The sequence below is a fragment of the Macaca nemestrina genome, chromosome 1 (genome assembly GCF_043159975.1).
Source record: "Macaca nemestrina isolate mMacNem1 chromosome 1, mMacNem.hap1, whole genome shotgun sequence".
Classification (NCBI taxonomy): domain Eukaryota; kingdom Metazoa; phylum Chordata; class Mammalia; order Primates; family Cercopithecidae; genus Macaca; species Macaca nemestrina.
In genome coordinates, this window is record NC_092125.1 from 110780974 (window position 1) to 110802019 (window position 21046).

The 21046-nt window shown below is 42.2% G+C and overlaps 1 protein-coding gene across 2 annotated transcripts; it reads right to left on the minus strand.

Annotated features, from left to right (window-relative positions):
* Positions 1 to 2547: 2547 nt before the first annotated feature.
* On the minus strand, positions 2548 to 20690 carry LOC105478998 (NBPF member 9). Of its 2 annotated transcripts, none has more exons than XR_011617516.1 (9): positions 20533 to 20690; positions 20108 to 20317; positions 17413 to 17515; positions 14515 to 14750; positions 10490 to 10541; positions 9396 to 9559; positions 7132 to 7239; positions 6225 to 6324; positions 2548 to 2994 (listed from the first exon to the last, which is right to left on the minus strand). XR_011617516.1 is itself a non-coding variant. In XM_011736743.3 (9 exons), exons 2-8 carry the CDS (start codon positions 20283 to 20285, stop codon positions 6240 to 6242), a joined length of 948 nt encoding a protein of 315 aa, XP_011735045.2. In that variant the 5' UTR covers positions 20286 to 20317; positions 20533 to 20690; the 3' UTR covers positions 2548 to 2994; positions 6225 to 6239. The 2 variants fall into 2 exon arrangements, 1 of the variants encoding a protein (XP_011735045.2); XM_011736743.3 differs by having other exon boundaries at positions 6225 to 6346.
* Positions 20691 to 21046: the final 356 nt, after the last annotated feature.

The window sequence follows — 21046 nt, forward strand, 5'->3', positions numbered from 1 at the left end:
CTCTGGATGGTTGCTAGAATATAACAAACTCTATTCCTGAGGCTGAGAAATGGGAAATAATTAAACGTTTTCATGATTCCTCACATTTGGGACAGGATTCTCCATTCAAATTAGTTTCCTAAATATTCTTAGGGGAGGGACTGTTCCAAACTATAAAAAGGGTTACCATTCAGGAAGCCACCCCATACCCTGATTCCTGCTTAAACCTGTACAACACCAAGGAACATACCATGGTGAAGACTGGCAGACAGATTTAACCCAGATGCCACCTTACAGGGGACGACAATATTTGCTAGTATTTATAGACACTTTCACCGGGTGGATAGAAGCTTTCCCCACAAGGACAGGAAAAGTATTGGAAGTGTCTAAATTCTTACTTAAAGAAATCATCCCAAGATTTGGATTACCAAAAGCTTTGAAAGGTGATAACTGACCTCCCTTCCCAGCTAAGGTGACCCTCCTATCTTCACTCCTCACGGAGATCTCAATCTTCAGATAACATAGAAAGCCAATCATGACATTAGCAAAACTCTTTCAGGGGACCTCAGAGGCCTGAGTTTCTCTGCTACTTATAGCCCTTTTGCATGTGAGGATGGCTCCAAAGGGAACTTTAAAGCTTAGTCCATTTGAAATGACTTATGGAAGGCCCTTTTTAACTTTAGACCTTCTGTTTGATGAAGAGACACATAGATTATCACTTAGGCCAGATTCAAAAGGCCCTTCAACCATATGGAAATGAAATGTAACCTCCTCCCACAAGGATAAGGATTAACTCCCCCATTTGACCTGGAGAATTAGTCAAACTTCAAAGTTAAATTTTTCTTTTTTTTTTTTTTTTTGGGATGTTGTCTTGCTCTGTCACCCAGGCTGGAGTGTAATGGCTCTATCTCAGCTCACTGCAACCTCTGCCTTCTGGGTTCAAGCAATCCTCCTGCTTCAGCCTCCCGAGTAGCTGGGATTACAGGCATGCACCACCATGCCCGGTTGGTTTTTTTTTTTTTTTTTTTTTGTATTTTTAGTAGAGACGAGGTTTCACCATGTTGGCCAGGCTGGTCTTAAACTCCTGACCTCGTGATCTGCCTGCCTCGGCCTCCCAAAGTGCTGGGATTACAGGCATGCGCCACCGTGCCCAGTCTCAAGGATTCTTATGAGTCTCACAGATGCCAGAGGAAGATGCCATGACCTACACTTGCAAACTCCCAGAAGACTTAAAGCTATTGTTTTGCAAATGCACAGATAAGTATTAATAACATGATGCTGTGGATGAGCATGAAAGTTTTTCTCTTACTCCTAATTACGATGCTTTCTATCTTACCGCTTTGCCCTGCTGATGGAATTCAATAAATGAATCTCTACCAGCAGGCACTTGGTTTTTACCCTTCCTAGGACCTTTAACAGATATCTTGTTATTACTAATCTTTGGACCTTGCTTGTTTAACCTCCTTGTAAAGTTTGTGTCTTCTAGATTACAATAATTCCATGTAAAGATGATGCTGGCACAAGGCTTCCAACCCATCCCGTATTCTGACCCAGAAAATAAAGACATCCTGCCTTTGGGCCTTTTAGAACAGGTATCCAGAGATTTTACTTCTCCAATGCTAGGCAGGGTCTATGCCCATAACATCAGCAGGAAGCAGTTACAGAAGATGAACCTCCACCCTTCTGCAAGCCCCTTAAGATTAAGGAGGAGTATAGAATCTCTGATGGGGAAATGAGGTAGGAGACCAGTAGGACTTATTATCCAGTCACAACCCCATTGAACAGAGCAGGATCTGGTCAAAACAGGGCGCAGTGAAGAAACCTCTGGAACCAGCAGATGATGATGAAAGTGACCTCTAGTTGCCCTCACTGCTTATGAGCATAAAGACACTACCACTGGGACATGGCCAGTTTACAAATGTCATAGCAACACACCTTGGCAATGACCTGAAAGTTACTTTATATGGTTCTGGAAACTCCCTGCCCCTTTTCCAGAAAGTTCTGAATAACCTACCTCTTCATTGGCATGTAATTAAAAGTGGGTCTAAATACAACTAACTAGCAGCCCACAGGCACCAACTCTGGACACATTGCCTGTGGATTAGCCCTGCTCTGCAAGAAGCAGCACCAGTTCAATAAAAGTTGCTTTCTCTCGCCAGCGACTTGCCCTTGAATTCTTTCCTTGGCAAAGCCACGGAAACTGCAGTCTGGAAGAATTTTCCCAGGTTATGAACCAGTTTTGGGGCTCGCCTGCCCTGCGTCACTACCACTGTTTCCTTGGGTTTCCCAGGAATGTACATGTGTGACACTGCTGCCCTGCCTATAGATCTGTTTCCTTGCAAGGAAACAGGAATATCTTGCCTGCAGCTTCTGGAGTTGAAGATACATGTAGTTTCACTACTGAGTGCTAACATTTAATTTTGGAATCAAGTGATGCATTCAGACTGGTTGCTATCATTTTGTGGTATACATGTAATGAACACATTCGTGACTGAGTTTCCTGCTTTTAGCTGGAGCAAGAAAGTTTTATAATTGTGATTTGTACAAAAAAAATCATAGGCAAGAGAATGTGTGTAAAATAAACTTTATTGTCAGAGGTTTCTAAACGCTCATCCTTCAAGGAAAACGGACATACGCTGAGGAGTTGATAAACAGTCTACAGCAGTGTTATTCTAAATCTGATTCCAAGTCCTTGTCATTTTCCTCCAGCTGCTGTTGACTCCAGTTACATATAGGTTGGGGGAAAGGGGATTATCTATGAATCTAGGTGTCACTGTCTCTTGGGCAGTTATCACATTTGCAGGCTGAAGGGATGTGATTTCTACAATCAAACTATCCATTTGGAGTACAAATCTGAAGTGGCTGTAAAATTTGGTTCTCAGAGATGGAGCTTTCAGATTTGGACTTTCAATTGTTCTGTTCTTTCAGTTTTTCTCATCAACTAGGGAACTGTTTGTGACTAAGCTTTGTTAAAAGTAGAGAAGAGCTTTTCATAGTTCCAACATTAGTTGTTACCTGAAATAAACAAAAACACACAGACACACAACTAAACGATAGTGTTTGGTGAGGTTTGCTGATACCTAACTGAGACTGGAGTGAGAGCTAAGTGGTGATACAGGCCAGGTGCAAACTGAGTGCGGCTAAGTGGATAATCTCTGGTAGTGAAGATAATCTCTCTCCTAGAAGAAGATAGTAATAATAGATTGAAAAGAAAGTCTCCTGAAATGAACTAGCTGGCCTGTGGTGTAGGACACAGGACCCCAGCCACCTTATGATTCTAAAAGCCTTGCTCAAAGCCACTGCAGATGAGTTAGCTAGGTCTCTACCACCTCCTCAGTAATAATTGACTCTCCATAATACTCCTGTGGAGAGAAATAAAGTTCTTTCACACCTACCAGGAAGGGATTTGCTTAGCCTCAAATGTGCACATTCAGAAATAGCTTGTCATCAGAAAGAGAGGACAGTTTGCAGAGAAATAACCCTCCTAAGTCCACATTCTATTCCTTTTAAATAAGAGAGTGGTGCCAAGGGAAGAGCCCTAGAATGTGAAAGCCAGCAGGGTGCTCAGATACCACCCAAGTACAGTTCCATCTTTGACCATAAGGAGACAATGGTGTCAAGAGGCTCAGGCCATGTGACCTGTGGGTGAAAAACCTGGGATGACAATCAAGGCTTCAAACCTCTTCCACTCCATCACAGAGTTTAGGAGCAGTTAGAAGGAAGTCTTCAATCTGGAGAACACTAACAGGCTCTAGAGATTATTGGTTCATGGTGGCTGGGACAGAAATAAGGATTCACAGAAAGATGTTTATAGTAAATGTTCTTTTACAGTAAATCTTATTTTGGGATTTTGCTTGATAAAAAGGCTGAGCAAAAGTAAACAACTTTTGTTTGTTTGTTTGTTTGTTTGTTTGTTTTTGAGGCAGTTTCACTCTTGTTGCTCAGGTTGGAGTGTAACGGTGCAATCTCAGCTCACCACAACCTCCACCCCCCAGGTTCAAGCGATTCTCCTGCCTCAGCCTACCAAGTAGCTATGATTACAGGCCTGCACAAGCATGCCCAGCTAATTTTTTTTTTTTTTTTTTTTTTGCATTTTTAGTAGAGACGGGGTTCCTCCATGTTGGTCAGGCTGGCCTCAAACTCCCGACCTCAGGTGATCCTCCCAAAGTGCTGGGATTACAGGCGCGAGCCACCACACCCGGCCAAAAGTAAAAATTTTCTAATTGCAATTCTGAACCACTTATGAGTTGTGAAATCAATATAGTGGACGGCATACTACTACAGGCTTTATTTAAATACTAGGTAGGGCGGATTACACATAGTAAAAGATTTTCAAAAAACTGATCACAAAGAATTGTGTATTTCTCGCTGCATCTTGTGGTCAGAAAAGTTTGAGAAACTGCTCTACATAGGCAAATTATAGGTTCAATCTATCTGTCTACCTCTTTTTCCCTTCTCTTTTTTCCATGCTATGCAAACAAGACCATGGAGAGAGGAAGGCAAATTCCATCAATGGGTGGTGTTAAGCCTTTTCTATGAGGTAGTTGTACATTTGGGACACCTCTATGCTGGTGACTTGAGATTCTAGTAGATAGATGGTCCTTTTCATCTCTAGCCACATGTTAAAATTACTTGGGAACTTTTCAGTACTACTAGTGGTTTCTACCCACCTGGAAGCATTTAAATCAGAATCTCTGTGTAGAGTCCAGGCACTTGTGTTAGTTAAAACCTCAACAGGCTTTATAATATGACAGAATGGTTTAAAGCTACTGAGTAGACCCACCTATTTCCCACCATTCTGTTTCTCTTTCACCATAGGCTTCTTTCCCATGAGAAAGTGAAGACGTCAGTCTGTCTTTTCACAGTCTCAAGTAAATCGCTATCTTTTCTCAATTGGCCTTCCAAGGCAAAGATTTCTTTCCATTTATCTATCTGAATTTTTACTAAGTTGTCCTCTGGATTCCCTTTTCTCAAAGCTAATTCACCACAAAGGCACTGATCAAGTCAAGGAGCTGGGCTTTCATACACCTGCACCTGTCAATCATGGGTAAATACTTTGCAGGCGGGGTTGCTGGGTGCTGTGGGATTGACATAAACTCCCAGATATTGCCAGCTGTGAGCCTCAGGCAAGCTTGTGACTAAGTGACTCCAGTAGTCTGAGGACAGTCCTTAGAAGGGTCTTTGGAAGCAAAAGCAAACATAGGCATGAGAGGTTGAAAAACAAAAAAAGAAATCCCATCTGGTCTTGGCTTATACCTAACAGAACTTGTGCAAGAATGGATACTAAGGTGGGTATTGTACACAGCAGAGCTTAGTAAATACCAAGTCTGGAGTTTAAGGGATAGGCTGAAGAGATTTTGCAGGTTTGTAAACATTTTTGCCAATTTGAACATACTTTTGTTTACGTTTGGTTTTTCTCCTCAGTGGTAAGAGCTAGGCACAGAAAGGTAGCTAGGATATTATGATTTAAATCAATAAATTTGTATTTTGCCAAGGACCAAGATGAACTATGACTATTTCAATTTTTTAGTACTTTATTTTCATCAGTTTGAAAATTAGGACTTTTGCTCCTTTTTTGGCTTATGACATCTTTTTGGTTTTCACACTTTCTCAAAGACCAGTAACTTAGAATCTAAATTATGATTGCTTATTGTTTCAGTACTCTAAGGGAAAGTTGATTTAATCTTGACAAAATGTATTCAGTTAAAATAATTGTTCTCTTACATTTTTTTCTTTTTTTTTTTTTTTTTTTGAGATGGAGTCTTGCTTTGTCACCTAGGCTAGAGTGCGGTGGCACAATCTTGGCTCACTGCAACCTCCACCCTGGGTTCAAATGATTCTCCTGCCTCAGCCTCCCAAGTAGTTGGGACTACAGGCGCGTGCCACCATGCCCAGCTAATTTTTGTATTTTTAGTAGAGACCGGATTTCACCATGTTGTTCTCTTAAATATTTTCACCTTTTAAGTTTGTCCTTCTCTTCTCCAATTTGCAATAGTGGAGTGTGGCTTGTACCTAAATAGTGTATTTCTTAGAGCTACTTATTCCTGGAGGCTGGCAGTCTGGGGGCCTGGAGGGGGTGCATCTAGAAAGCAGCCGTCTCTAAGTTGAGAATAACTATGAGAATCGTGGGTTATAAGGCTTTGAGCAGCTATGGCCTCCCCATCCTCTTTTGTTTCTAAGTGGGGTGTGACAAGAGAAGGGACCCATCTGAGAGTGACTTCATATTGTGGCCTTTCACCACTTACCTCTGGAAATTTGATTCAGGCAAGCCGGGGGAGTCTCCGGTATTCTTCTCTGAGAACTCTGTTTTCATTATACAGCTGGACAACGGAATCTATGATCTGCCTGTAGAGGTTAGAGTTGCATCCTGTTCCAGGAAATAATTACAGTTTAGGCAAGTTATACACGTTTGCTTAAGAGAATTCTTTCTGCACATTTCATGTTCTTCCTCTCTATCTTAGCCTAGGGAGAAAACCGTGGGGACTCAGGGCTGGAACTTTAGTGTGATGGGGCAGAAGCTAAATTTTCACATGATTCTGAACAAATGCCAGCACATCACATGTATTATCATGTCCAATGGCTGAAATATGAAGGAGGCTTTCCTGAAATAGTTGCTGCTTTGGTATGGGAAGGGACCTGGTTACTGTTCTTCTGGCCCAGCATGATGTTGTGAAATGATGGCCTCTGTGTGAGAGCAATCGAAGAGGAGGGGGTTGGAGAGAACCACCTTGGGGTGGTAGAATGAAGAGTAACCAAGACATAAGGGAAGCTGATGAGGATGGCAGCAGAGGACACTCTCATTCTGCTACATGAGGTGCTCAGAAACCTGGGTTCTACTGAATGCCAATCACATAAGAAGCAGAGAGACAGCAGGCGGTGTACAGAAGCAGAGAGAAGACAGCAGACAGCCTGGGAATCACAAGAATGATTTTAGAGGTAGACACCTCTAAGATGGAGGCAATTCTTTAAGTCCATTTATTCACCTATAAATAGGAATGATAGTAGCTGCCCTACCTCTCTAGCTGGGACATTTGTAATGAATAAGTGAAGTAAAGTATGTCAAAGTGCTTGAAATCTACAAAACTCTGCCCCAGTCACAGGCCTTTAGAACAATACATATTGCCAGAAGCAGATCACTTGGGCCTCTCCTACCATTTTGTTCATCAAAGCTGCTGAGATAACGTTCCAGCTTTTCTCGCAGGCAGTTGTTGATGAAAAGGGTTTCCTTCAGGTGCTGCCGCTGGCTCTGGATCTCATCTTCTAAAGCCGTTCAACCAGGACATGGAATGAGATGGGAAATGAAGAATGCCGATCACTAAAGGGGTAGTCAGGGGCCTCTCATCAAGATCCCTGCCCTTCACCATGCTTTTACCAACTTCATCTTCTCATCAGGGAACATAAGGCAACTTTCTTTAAGAGCTTTTAAGGTTTCAAACAAAGCACGGCCAAGTGCTAAGCAGACTCCACAGGGATGCCTCCCACAGGGAGATATGGGAAGTATAAGGCAGGTTGACAGGAGGTGGGAAAACACTGAAGGTCTCTGAGCAGGGCTTTTCTAGCACTAGGAAAGGTGTGACCACCTCCTTGAGATGACTTATAGGTACTAGGGAATATCTTCCTCTCTACAAAATATCTCTCCTGAACATCTTTATTTTGTTGTTGTTTTTTGACAGAGTCTCATTCTGTCACCCAGGCTGGAGTGCAGAGGCACCATCTTGGCTAACTACAACCTCCGTCTCCCAGGTTCAAAGGATCCTCATGCCTCAGCCTCCCGAGTGGCTGAGACTACAGGCGTGCACCACTATGCTTGGCTAAGTTTTGCATTTTTAGTAGAGACAGGGTTTCACCATGTTGGCCAGGCTGGTCTCGAACTCCTGACCTCAAGTGATCCACCCACCTAGGCCTCCCAAAGTGCTGGGATTATAGGTGTGAGCCACCGTGCCCGGCCCTGAATATCTTTAACAGATGGTAATGACCCTCCTCTGCACCTTATTGTGAAATTGTAAAGAGAAATAAGGATGCCTTTGTCAGAGGATGGTATGAGTAATAAAAGCCACATACTTATACCCATCCCTGACAAAATGACAAGCCTAATATGGTTTATATTACTATGAAAGCTCAGTGAGTGAATTAATATGGTCTCTTTCTATTGTGTAGAAGAGTATATTATAGTCCCCTAACAATCCAAACTTTTGCCCCCAAAGTAAAGTCAAACATTCAAGTAAGGGAGAGGAGACATAGGTCAAGGTTTTAATCTATACATACACCAGTGAGGCACCAACCCAAAGGGCTCTTATATACCTAGAGAAGCTCCAATGGCTAGTGTGGAGTTATTCTGGGAAGAGGGCATGCTGGTGGCATTGCTGTTAGATTCAGCCTTTTCTCCAGCAGATAGCCTCGTTGTTTATTTAGATTGAATTACAACATTGAGACTAAACTAACAGAGATCGTAAAAATACCTTGGTGCTGCACAAAGATTGAGAATCCTGGCTATTTACCAAAGGGTTGCCAAGACCAAAGTCTTGTCTTTATGGAAATACCCTGATATTTTACTAGTCAGATGGAACCTTAGGGGAAAGCAAGCACCTGAGGGGAGATGGAGACTGGAGCTTGAAATTATAATTGTACCACCAAACATATGGGCAAGCCTGCCAACATTCTTGGGATGGCTAGAACAGCTTGGGAAAACTGTTCAGGAACTATAATCATCAAGAATATTTCAGGAAGGCTGGGCACGGTGGCTCACGTCTGTAATCCCAGCACTTTGGGAGGCAGGGGTGGGTGAATTGCTTGAGCTCAGGAGTTTGAGGCCAGCCTGGGCAACAAGGCAAGACCCTGTCTCTACCAAATAGGCAAAAATATAGCCGGGAGTAGTGGCATCATCTGTGGTCTCAGCTACTCAGGAGGCTGAGGTGGGAGGGTCATTTGACCCTGGGCTGTAGGTTGTGGTGAGCTGAGATCATGCCACTGCACTCTAGCTTGGGTGACAGAACAAGGGACCCTGTCTCAAAAAATTTATATATTTCAGGAAAGATAAGATGTCCCGTTTTAAAGAAGGAGATCTGTTAAACGGATTTGTACATGTGCTGCAGTAGTGGCAGAGAGTCTGCCATAATCTCTTCACTCTCTCCATTCTGGCCTGCTTTGAGTATACCAGCTTACAGATGCCAGTCCGGGCCAGAGGGACTGAGGTGAGGACAGGAACAGAACAAATTACCTGACCCACACTAGGGACCTGTACTTGAGACTTGAAACCAGAGCTGTGTTCAGCCTAATCACTTTTTTAAAGTGAATCTTCAGGGCCTGCCTGCAGAGAAAAACATCTCTCAGTTTAGACAGAGCTGTTGAGCATGTAGAATGTAGGAGCTACTGAGAGATTAATGGAGCTTTATTTTTCTTATCAAAGGAGCACTCACTGGCTATATCCAGAGAAGAGGGGTTTTCCTGTGCATCAGAGAGGAAGGCATTGCTGCTGGGAAGCTGGTGGGAGTCATGGCGGCTGGAATGAGTCAAATACTGTTCATCTAGTGAGTCCTCCAGGACTTCATGCATTTCTTCCTCCTGGGCCTCCCTCCTGAGCCTGGTGGAGTAGGCAAGACAAGGGATTAAACCAAGGCAGCCTGGAACCACAGCTTCATAGCTAGTTCTGATCTGAAGCTCATGGAAGAGGCACCAAGAGGACCTCTTGGTCCATCATATCAAAGAGGAAGTATACAATCCACTTTTGACTGGGAGTATAGTGAGTCGAGAGTTAGTATAGAAGTGAAAACAGCAAGTGATCAATGCGTTGACCTCATAACACACAGATAAGGCAGCAGACTCAACAACTACTCTAAAATACACTCAGGGCACACAGGACACAGAGACCCACACTATTGGCGTCAAAATGCTGTGTTCAAATTTTATTTAATATGATGTGGAGTGGTCCATTGAATATTGGCTCTTGAGACAACGTAACATCCCAGGGCTTTTGCATATTTTAGACCCCTAGCTCTAAATACTTGCTATGGTTTCAATTTATTTTTCAAGGTAATTTTCTGGCTATAAAATATCTGCCAACATAATTCAGGACAACCGTGCAGAAACCAGATAGGCATCTCCCTTTGGTTTGCAACCATATAGGATTTAAAGATACAGAAACCAGGGATCCCTGGTTAGTTTACTTTTTGGTAAGACTGACTAGTTAACTAAGTGTGAGAAATTACTAGGAAATAGGAACCAATACAAGAACTGCAAAGAGAGCAGAGAACCGTTTTTAAAAGGACACATTGTATAATCAGTCAACAAAAAAAGGAACACTCAGCAGTGTCTGCTTTTTCCAGATCTGGGACCTTTAACCTCTTGAGCCCTTGCTTCTGGAACCCTCTCTAGATTTGAGTCCTTGCTTCTGGAATCCTCTCTAGATTTGAGCCCTTGCTTCTGGAATCCTCTCTAGATTTGAGTCCTTGCTTCTGGAATCCTCTCTAGATTTGGTCAGTCTATTATCAGCCCCTTCATCATTTGGAGTTACCTGGGAGCCAGTAGCTTTTGCCTGTCTTCATTTTTCTTACCATTGTGATTTTCTGCAAACCAAAATTAAAAGAGCTGGTCAGAAATTAAGCAGGTCTCAATTCACACATTGCACACTTGGGGCCTGTATGATCAGGGACATAACACTTGACATGTGTGTTCAGAATGCTCTGCGAGAATTTTTGCAGGAGGCCTCAGGTTGTGTCTTTAGAGAAGTGGCCTGGCGGGCTTGCCTGGGCCCACTGGACAGGGTGTTCCTGATGTGGTGAATCATCACCATGACATCAGCTGCCTGAAGCAGAGCAAAAGTCTTTTGTTTCCCAGCTCAAAGAATACTTGCCTGGCTGCCCTTTGGACTTCTCCAGTTGTAACCTTCCTTCCTACCACAGGCTGGTTGCCAGACCATGACTGTCCCATTGCTACTCACACACAGAACCTGCTCCAGTCTTGGAGAGGACAAATAGCCCTCTCCTACTTCTACTCCAAAACCAGAGGACTGCCCAGGTGCCTTGAAGTCTGTCCCTGTTGTGCTTCCTCAGATGTTCTTGGGGGTAATTCTTGTTTTTTTTTTTTTCTTCTCAGTTTGTTAGTGAGAATTGGGGGTGATTCTATGAAAAATATTCCAGTATAAATCAAGTTTTCTAACATCAGCTTCTACTATATCCAGTGCCTAAACTAACCCCAAAAGATTTGGCCAATTTATTGGGACCTGAAAATAAATGAATAAATAAATAACCCTGAAAGAGAAATACACTCATGAACATTAAGATACTACTTCAACCGATCTGTACAGCAGCCGTGGAATTATGATTTGACCCACTTTACAAATGAGGAAACAGAAATTCAAGAAGGATCAATCACTTGCACAAAGTTAGTAAATACAGCGCTGAGGCTAGAGCCTAGGTAATTCTGATTCTTAGTCCAAGGGTCTTCCCATTCTAACAGGCTGCCTTCTGTCATACTGTTCTTTCTAACCACAAAGATTGAACGGAGACTTCAGCTTCTGGCCAAGTTGGAGTAATAGGGACCAGATTTGTCCTCTACCTTAAACAACTAAGAAACTGGAAAAAGTATTTTAAACTCTAGCTTCAACATTGGATATAGTGCAGTACAGGACAGTGATCCTTGAGAGAGAGAGAAAATAAAAGAGGTGAGCCCTATGATTGCTCCAGTTTCCTGCCTGAGATTGTCAACTGCAGAGCAGGGAGGGAGGATCCAGGCAGAGCCTGGTAGTAAGCTTGAAGAAGTCAGGGTGGGTAGACATCACAGGACAGACTAGAGAATAGATTGCTGCACAGACAGAATGCCTTGGATATCTGTCTTCAATCTTCAGCTAAGTACTGATTAGTACATGTATTTGAGGAAATTATGCAAAGCAGGGGAAAGAACTTCTCAAAAGGAATAATCTCTGTAGCTCACACAGAGCTTGCAACACTTGGTGTTTCCATCAACTACAGTGAAAATCCCTTTTAATAGAGGGAGCATTGGTTAGAATAGGGGTCCCCAACCCCCAGCACTGGTTCATGGCCTGTTAGGAATGGGACCGCACAGCAGTAGGTGAGCAGCCAGCCAGAAAGCATTACAGCCTGAGTTCTACCTCCTGGCAGATCAGCGCTGGCATTAGATTAGCATTGGACACAAGCCCTATTGTGAACTGTACATGCCAGGGATCTAGGTTGCACGCTCCTTATGAGACTCTATCTAGTGCCTGATGATCTGAGGTGGAACAGTTTCCTACTGAAACCACCCAACTCCCAACCCCTACCATCCCACCTCCACCTTGTCTGTGGAAAAATTGTCTTTCATGCAACCAGTCCCTGGTGCCAAATCTGTGGGAAATCACTGGCTTAGAACCTTCAAAAGAGTGTTGCCCCCAATGTAAACTGTGGACTTTGTGTGATAATGACACATTAATGTAAGTTCATCAACTGTAACAAATGTACCATTCTGGGGAGAGATGTTGATAGCCTAAGAAGCCATGCATGTGTGGAGGCAGGGGGTATATGGGAACTTTTTGTACTTCCCGCTCAATTTTGCTGTGAATCTGAAACTACTCTAAAAAATAAGGTCTATTTTTTTAAAGGCATATTGCCTCCATAGTGGGAAAAAAGTAGCCGTTGACTAATAGCTGTGCTTATCCTGCCTAAAAAATTTAAACAGCCGGCTTGAAAAGACGCAAATTGTTTTTAAGTAACTTTATTGTATACTAAAACAAAGTCAAAAGAATTTTAACACAAAATGCAAAAAATCCAGCATTCAATAGGTTACAATTTGCAATGTCTAATACCAAATCAAATAGTGTTAGGAATGCAGAGAGACAGAAAACCATAATCCATGATGAGAAGGGAAAAAAAATCAGTCTACTTAAATTGACTTAGAAAGGACACATCAGGTGAGAATTAAAAAACAATAGAAAGGACACAGATGACAGAATCTGTAGACAAGGACATTGAAACAAATATAACTATATTCCTTGTATTAAAGAAGCTAGGCCAGGTGTGGTGACTCATGCTTGTAATACCAGCACTTTGTGAGGTCAAGGTGGGTGTGTCACCTGAGGTCAGGAGTTTGAGACCAGCCTGGCCAATGTGGTAAAACCACATGTCTATAAAAATTACAAAAATTAGCTGGGCATGAAGGCAAGTGCCTATAATCCCAGCTACTCAGGAGGCTGAGGCATAGGAATCACTTGAGCCAAAATCTCACCACTGCACTTCAGCCTGGGCAACAGAGCGAGACTCTGTCTCAAAAAATAGAATAAAATAAAATAAAGAAGATAGAGGAAAATATGAAATGATGAGGAGTTACAAAGAAGAGTTTAAAAAAGACATAAATAAAATTTAGATGAAAAATAAAGTCTGAGATGAAAATACACTGGACAGGATTAATGGCAGATTAGATGCTGCTGAGGAAAGATTAATCAATTCCAAGACATGGAAATAGAAAGAAATAGAGAAAAAAAAGATACAACAAAAAATGAACAGACTATTAGTCAACTGTGGTAAAATTTCAAAGCAGCTAATACAAATATAACTGGAGTCTTTGAAGGAGAGAATAGAGAAAAAGAATATATATTATATATATTTGATATATATATGCTATATATATTGTATATGCCATATATAAGACATATACGTCATTATTATTCAAATTTGATCAGAACTATAAACATGCAGATGCAAAAAACTAAATAAAGTAAAACAATACATAAAAGATAAAACTATACAAGGTCTTATCATAATCAAACTGCTTAACACCAGTGATAAATAGAAAATCTCAAGAGTAGCCAGTGAAAAATGACATATTATGTACAGAGGAGCAAAAATAAGAATTATGGTAGACTTCTTGTTGGGAACAATGTAAGCCAGAAGACAGTGGAATATCACTTTTCAAACACTTTTTAAAAACAAAAACTGTCAACTAGAATCCTACGCCCAGTGAAAATATCTTCCAGAAATGAAGGTGAGTTCTTATGCTCATCAAGATGAAATAATCCACTATACTCTCTCTCTCTTACTGATTGAAACTAAGAACTCTCAGGTCAGGCACAGTGGCTCACACCTGTAATCCCAGCACTTTAGAAGGCCAAAGCAGGTGGATCACTTGAGCTCAGTAGTTCAAGACCAGCCTGGGCAACATGGAGAAACACTGCCTCTACAAAATATACAAAAATTAGCCAGGCGTGGTGGTACACACTTGTAGTCCCAGCTACTTGTGAGGCTGAGGTGGGAGGACTGCTTGAGCCCAGGAGGCACAGATCACAGTCAGCCAAGATCGTGTCACTGAACTCCAGCTTGGGTAAGAGAGCAAGACTCTGTCTCAAAATAAAAAACAAAACTAAGAACTCTTGAAAGAACATTAAAAGTGATTACCTGAGTGCTCTAAAGAGAAAACAATAGAATGCAGATTAAGGACCATAGTCAAAACTAAAATAAAATATACAATGGAAATAACTTTGCATTTTTTCTCCTCACTTTGGGGCACTTGGGAGGAGCTAAGGGTCTTCAGAGCCTGTAGCCAACTTACCTGTGGCCAGTTTTCTGACAAGGATCTCTGTCAGCTGACTTCCTTGTACCATTTGCTCACAGAATCTCTGTCTCTGGTAGTAGGCAATGCCGGTGTTCCTGAGAAGGCCCTCAAAAGACTTGACTGTGTTCTTCACATGCTGGGTGAAAAGGTAGCAGACACCTCTCCCTTCCTGTATCTTCTGTCGTAAGTGGGTCAGTTCTTTAGCCTGAGCCTGAATTAAGGGATCATGTATCCTAAGGTGGGAGAGAGCAGTAAAATGTAAGAGGGAATGTAGTGAATAATAGGTTATAGAAGTTTCAGAGGAGAGATCTCTTAGAATCCCTGTAAGGAACTCCCAAGTTGAATTCTTTTTTTTATTTTTATTTTTTGAGACAATCTCACTCTGTCGCCCAGGCTGGAGTGCTGTGACGCAATCTTGACTCACTGAAACCTCTGCCTCTGCCTCCACCTCCCAAGTTAGAGCAATTCTCTTGGCTCAGCCTTCCAAGAAGCTGGGACTACAGGTGCCCATCGCTACGTCAGGAAAATTTATATATTTTTTGTAGTGATGGGGTTTTGTCATGTTGGCCAAGCTCATCTCGAACTCCTGACCTCAAGTGATCCATGCACCTTGGCCTCCCAAAGTGCTGGGACTACAGGCATGAGCCACCGCACCCGGCCCAAGATCAATTCTTGTACAAGTTGTGTGACTTGCCTGTGGCAGAAGGAATGAAGAAACAGCCTTGGGTTCTGGGTTTGTCTGTTATTTTACTAACTTTGCATTAAAAAGATGCCCCATGGGTTCCCCACTTCAGTCCAAGTACATTTTCATATGATATACATCAAGCATTATGCAGTAGCTGGCAAAAAAAAAAAAAAAAAAAAAAAAGAACCAGAAAAAAAGCAAGCCAGGATCAAAAGTGTTGGGCAGGTATCTCTGGTATGAATTGAAAATTAAAAAGAAAAATCAGTGAAAAAGTCAAGAAGGGCAGTATTCTTTTGAATGACATGAAGATGGGCCATAATCAGTAAGAAGGCTGTTAAAACTAAAGTTCTGGCCAGGTGCAGTGCCTCATGCCTGTAATACCAGCACACTGGGAGGCCAAGGCGGCAGTTCACCTGAGGTCAGGAGTTTTGAGACCAGCCTGGTCAACATGGTGAAACCCCATCTCTACTAAAAATACAAAAATTAGCCGGCCTGGTGGTGTGCGCCTGTACTCTCAGCTCCTTGGGAGGCTGACGTAGGAGGATCGCTTGAACCTGGGAGGTGGAGGTTGCAGGGAGCTAAGATCATACCACTGCACTCTAGCCTGGGCAACAAGGTAAGACTCCATCTAAAAAAAAGAAAAAAAGTAAAGTTCTGAGTAGTAATTTCATTATTCTATGTTGGATTTCATTGTTTTCTAATTATTGTTTAAATATTTCTCATGGTGATATGGTTTGGCTCTGTGTCCCCACCCAAGTCTTATGTTGGATTGTAATCCCCTGTGATGGGGGAGAGACCTGCTGGAAGGTAACTGGATCATGAGGGCGGATTTCCCCCTTGCTGTTCTTGTGATAGTGAATGAGTTCTCATGAGGTCTGGTGGTTTGAAAGTGCAGCACCTCGCTCTTTGCTCTCTCTCTCTCTCTCTCTCCCGTTCTGGCCATGTGAAGCAGGCCTGCTTCTCCTTTGACTTCCACAATGATTGTAAGTTTCCTGAGGCCTGCCCAGAAGCAGAAGCCTGTACAGTCCACAGAACCCTGAGCCGATTAAACCTCTTTCCTTTATAAATCACCCAGTCTCAGATACATGTTTATAGCAGTGTGAGAATGGACTAATACACGTGGGTTCAAATGTGGAGTGTGAGCTCTGTGAGTCTAAGGACAGTGCCACCTATGACCCAACTTACGGCACCCGGTAGTATGTACACATACGAGTAGTTATTCAGTTAATGTTTAGAACCATGTAGTCCCAGAGCTGGACTGAACATTTACAGTCATCTACCCCATCTAATGCTCGAGTTTTCTCCCTGTTATTCTTCTAAGTAGTTATCCGCAGGTCCTCTTTCAAACTCTATTCCTTAGAATTACTAGAAAGTGTCAGGGGAAGTAAAGACGCATACTGGGGTGAAGCAGGGGCTCCAGACCTGTCCCCCCTTCAATCAAATCTCTCTGCTTTGGTGAGTTTTACACATTTGAGCTTCTATGATTTCATTTCAACAAAGCATTAAAAGAAGTGTCAAATGCTACAATCTACCTTATGTCTGAAACCCTCTAAGGATAGTCAATGCTGGTCCTGAGCAAATAATTCATTTTCCGCATAACAGCTGCTCAATCATCTATCTATCCAATAGCCCTAGCAGTTAATACTCCACCTAGTATAACACTTTTTTAAAAAGTTTGGAGGAGAAACATTCTTATCATGAAAGGCACTTTGGAAAGTTTGAAAATATCTCTTACAGAAAATGTTAATGACAATCACCACATCTATAAATGGGAACAAATATAATAATTACAGAAAATAGTTGTTCAGAGTTTTATATGTGTTAGAGATGGTTCTAACTACTTGCAATTGTGCATTTAATCTTCATAACCCTCTAAGGTAGATACTGTCAGTATTTCCATTTTATAAATGAGGTAGCCTAGGTTGATGACATGCAGAAAAGTGAAGTAAATTTGACCAAGGACACACAGATAGAAGCCACATTGCTATTATGCCAACACAGGCAGCTGTCTCCATTTTACTAATATGCTATTTAACAGAAAACCCTAGACACCTAACTGGACCATAGCCTCATTGTGTCTTAGTCTAGTTCTGTGCCTGCCTCATACATTTCTGCCCTTCTCCATGCACAAATTTTCTCTTTGTTCTACCAGCCTGGGCTGCCCCACTTCAAACAGTATTTGTACACTTCCCACAGAGGTACCTCCTTACCGGAGCCTTGCAGCTGGCCTCGGCAATTCGGCCAGCTCCCTCTCCTGAAACTGCAGCTCCTCCTCCAGCACAGATTTTATAAGGTCTTTGCATTCTTCACAGTCTGAGAAAAGACAGACATGCCTGCATCATGGAAGGCTGGACGTGCTGCTGTGGTCACTGCCTGCAGGGCAGGAGGCAGGGTCTATCTCAAGGATAAAAGTATCCCCAGTACCAGGCTTTATACTGGGATTTCCATATCTTTATTCCTCAGTCTCTCAACTACTCCCCATTTTAGAGATGAGGAAGAAAAGCCCACAGGCCGATAAAGTAACATGACAAGATGATTCAACTGAAAAGAGACAGTTAGAATTAACATTCCCTGAGGTTTGACTCCAAATCTCTCTTTTTATTTTATTTTATTTATTTATTTTTTTCTCTTTTAGATGGAATCTCACTTTGTTGTCCAGGCTGGAGTGTAATGGCACAATCTCGGCTCACTGCAACCTGTGACTCCTGGGTTATTCTCCTGTCTCAGCCTCCCAAGTACCTGTGATTACAAGTGTGCACCACCACACCCAGCTAGTTTTTGTATTTTCAGTAGAGGCAGAGCTTCACCATGCTGCCCAGGCTGGTCTCAAACTCCTGACCTCAAATGATCCACCCACCTTGGCTTCCCAAATTGCTGGGATTACAGTAAGTGTGCCAATGCGCCCGGCCATGACTTCAAATCTTAAGGCCAATTTACCAAGCCTTACAGCCTCTTAAGTAAAACATGAACATGAGGGCATGAAATAATGACTTCCTGTGTGTTTGGGAGGATACTAAGAACTATAGGACTGATGATTCTCCTGTTTCAAGAGTTTCAATAATCCCAAAATATTTCAAAGATTTAAACATTTGTCTGTATACAACTGTGTAAAACTGCATATGGAGGAGAACGATCCAAATGATATATGCCCAAATGCTAATAGGTGGTAGGTGGTGTTTTTTTTTTTTTTTTTTTTTTTTTTTTTTTTTTTTTTGAGACGGAGTCTCGCTCTGTCGCCTAAGCTGGAGTGCAGTGGCGCTATCCTGGCTCACTGCAAGCTCCGCCTCCCGGGTTCACGCCATTCTCCTGCCTCAGCCTCCCGAGTAGCTGGAACTACAGGCGCCCGCCACCGCGCCCGGCTCATTTTTTGTATTTTTAGTAGAGACGGGGTTTCACCATGGTCTCGATCTCCTGACCTTGTGATCCGCCCGCCTCGGCCTCCCAAAGTGCTGGGATTACAGGCGTGAGCCACCACGCCCGGCCGGTAGGTGGTGTTTTAAAGGGAGAACCAACACATAGTGTTTGTCATGGTACTGTTGCAGTAGGTTTTTAAGAATTATCATCATGTGATCATCACCACTATCCAAAGAGGTAGTTACTACCCTATTACCATTACAAATGAGGAAACTGAGGCACGGTGATGATAAGTTAGATTTGAACCCAGGAAATTTGGCCCTAGGGAATATGCTCTTTAATCACTGCGCAATAATACCTTTATACTAATGTCTTAGGTAATGTCTTTCTTCTTCTCTAGCTTGAGAAAATTTTGTCCTACAATTATAGGACATGAAGTTGTTGTTTTGTTTTTTTTTTTTAAACTAGTTTTTCCACACACCAAAGCTCATCTTTTCCCTTCTTTAGTAAGTGGGCTTTTGGCTTTACTTTTCTATGACAGTAAGTTAGACAGCAACTTTTAGCCACCCCCCACCCCCATGCAATGATTTATTTTAAAATAATTGTGGAAATTGGAAAGCAAACTCAATTTCAATGTTAACCAGAATCCTCTTCTAATATCCCTGTTCCTCTCATGCCCTTGTTCCCATGTTTCCTTGTCATTACAGCTTCTCTCTTCCCCGAATATTAGTAACAGGTTTGGGATTTTACAGCGGATTTACAAATGTGAGAGCTGACTGTGGAGAGGAAAGGGTCAGCCCCTAACCTGGCCTGGCCTTCTACTGAGAACGGCGGTCTGCTCCACTTGGCCTTGTTCTCATTTTGGCCATATGTCTCATAGCTCTGATCCTGGACGTCCACCTGCAGTTGTTTGCTGTCTGTAAAGCTGATACTCAGAGAGAGACAGAAAGGGTGTTACAAAGTCTCTGATTTTCTGGAAATACTCTCAATCTAACCACAGCATGAGGAATGGCTTATTTGAACTTCTGTGGGAAGAGAATCTTGATCCAGGTATCATAAAGACTTTTCTCCATGTCTGCTACTGAAGTTCGCATCTCCACATATCTATGACTCAGTTGAGAGTAAGTAGTTTTAAGTTCCTTCAAGGAAGATAGGGTATATACTATTACCTCTTTCACCCCTGGCACAGTGCTTTGCAAATGGGTGTTCTTTAAAAAGTTTTAATTGAATCCTGAGCTGTTTTAACCAACAGTGATGTTACATGTTTGTAGAAGCTGATACTCATTGCTGAGAAGGGAAAGACAGTTTCATGCCTAAACCAAGGTTTTAGTCTCTATTCCTCACTACACTTGCTCTGTAAACTTTACACCTTTGTGCCTCAGTTGTTCTGTCCTTGGCAAATTGAGAGTAAAATGCCCACTTCTACCTTTTTGGGAGGGTAGTTAGGATAAAATTAATTCTGATAGAGAATAAAGTCTGCAGTGTTTCATTTCACAGAGGAAAATGGACAATCGTTTATCACTTTGGTGACCTTGCCCCTATGGGACCTACTGTATTTCTGCAGGTGATTGGCCAGGGAGTAGGCAGTAGCTTTGGATGTCAGGAATTTCTCTGTGAGGTCTCGGAAGTTCTGTTTGCATTTTTCCAGTTCAGAGCGCAAGTACTGATTGGTTTCTAGGATGCTTGTTTCTGCCCTTGGACCAGAACAAGTGGTGGGAGATACGGCCATGCTGAAGCTTGTGGAGGAAGTGGAATCGGAGCCTAGGGAGAATAAACCCAAACAAATAATACATTAAAAACAAATGCATGGATTATGGTAATGGTTGCACTACTTGGGTAAATTACTAAAACTTATTGAACTGTACAATTATGATGAGTAAATTTCATAGTATGTAAATTACACCTCAATAAAGTTTCTTTACATTAAACAAAGATTTAAATGAGTCAAAAGAAAGCAGATCTGATTCATTACTTACTTTTGGGATAAACTTTATCAGCATCCCACAACTCTAAGAATCCTCAGCCACAAAAACAAGGCACAAGGTGCCCGAGCTTAGAGTCTAAGGTACTGTCTGTGGTTCAGGCTCTGATAGGAATGCCAGAGGTAAGACCCAGTGCCAGGTAACAGTCTGGAGTCACAATAACAGAATTAGAAGGTGGGGGTGTCATGGAATGTTAGGATATCTGCCTTCCAGGTCTAGGCCATATGGAAACACAAGGTCTCTTCTGAAGGACACCACCAATGGAGACAACTCTCCCTCAGCAGTCATTCTCAGCATTTGTATACCTTTGTGACAATACCACAGGCCTCATTCTAAAATTTAACCATATTTTCATTGTTTATTATTGCTAATGCATAGAAAACATCAAGAAATACATAGTTCCCTAAGTTCTATCATTCTCCTGAGGACTGACATGAAGTCATTTTCTTCCTAATGAAAACTTTAAAACTTCTAGATAGTCTTGACGTTCTTCTTTGGCGCTCCCATT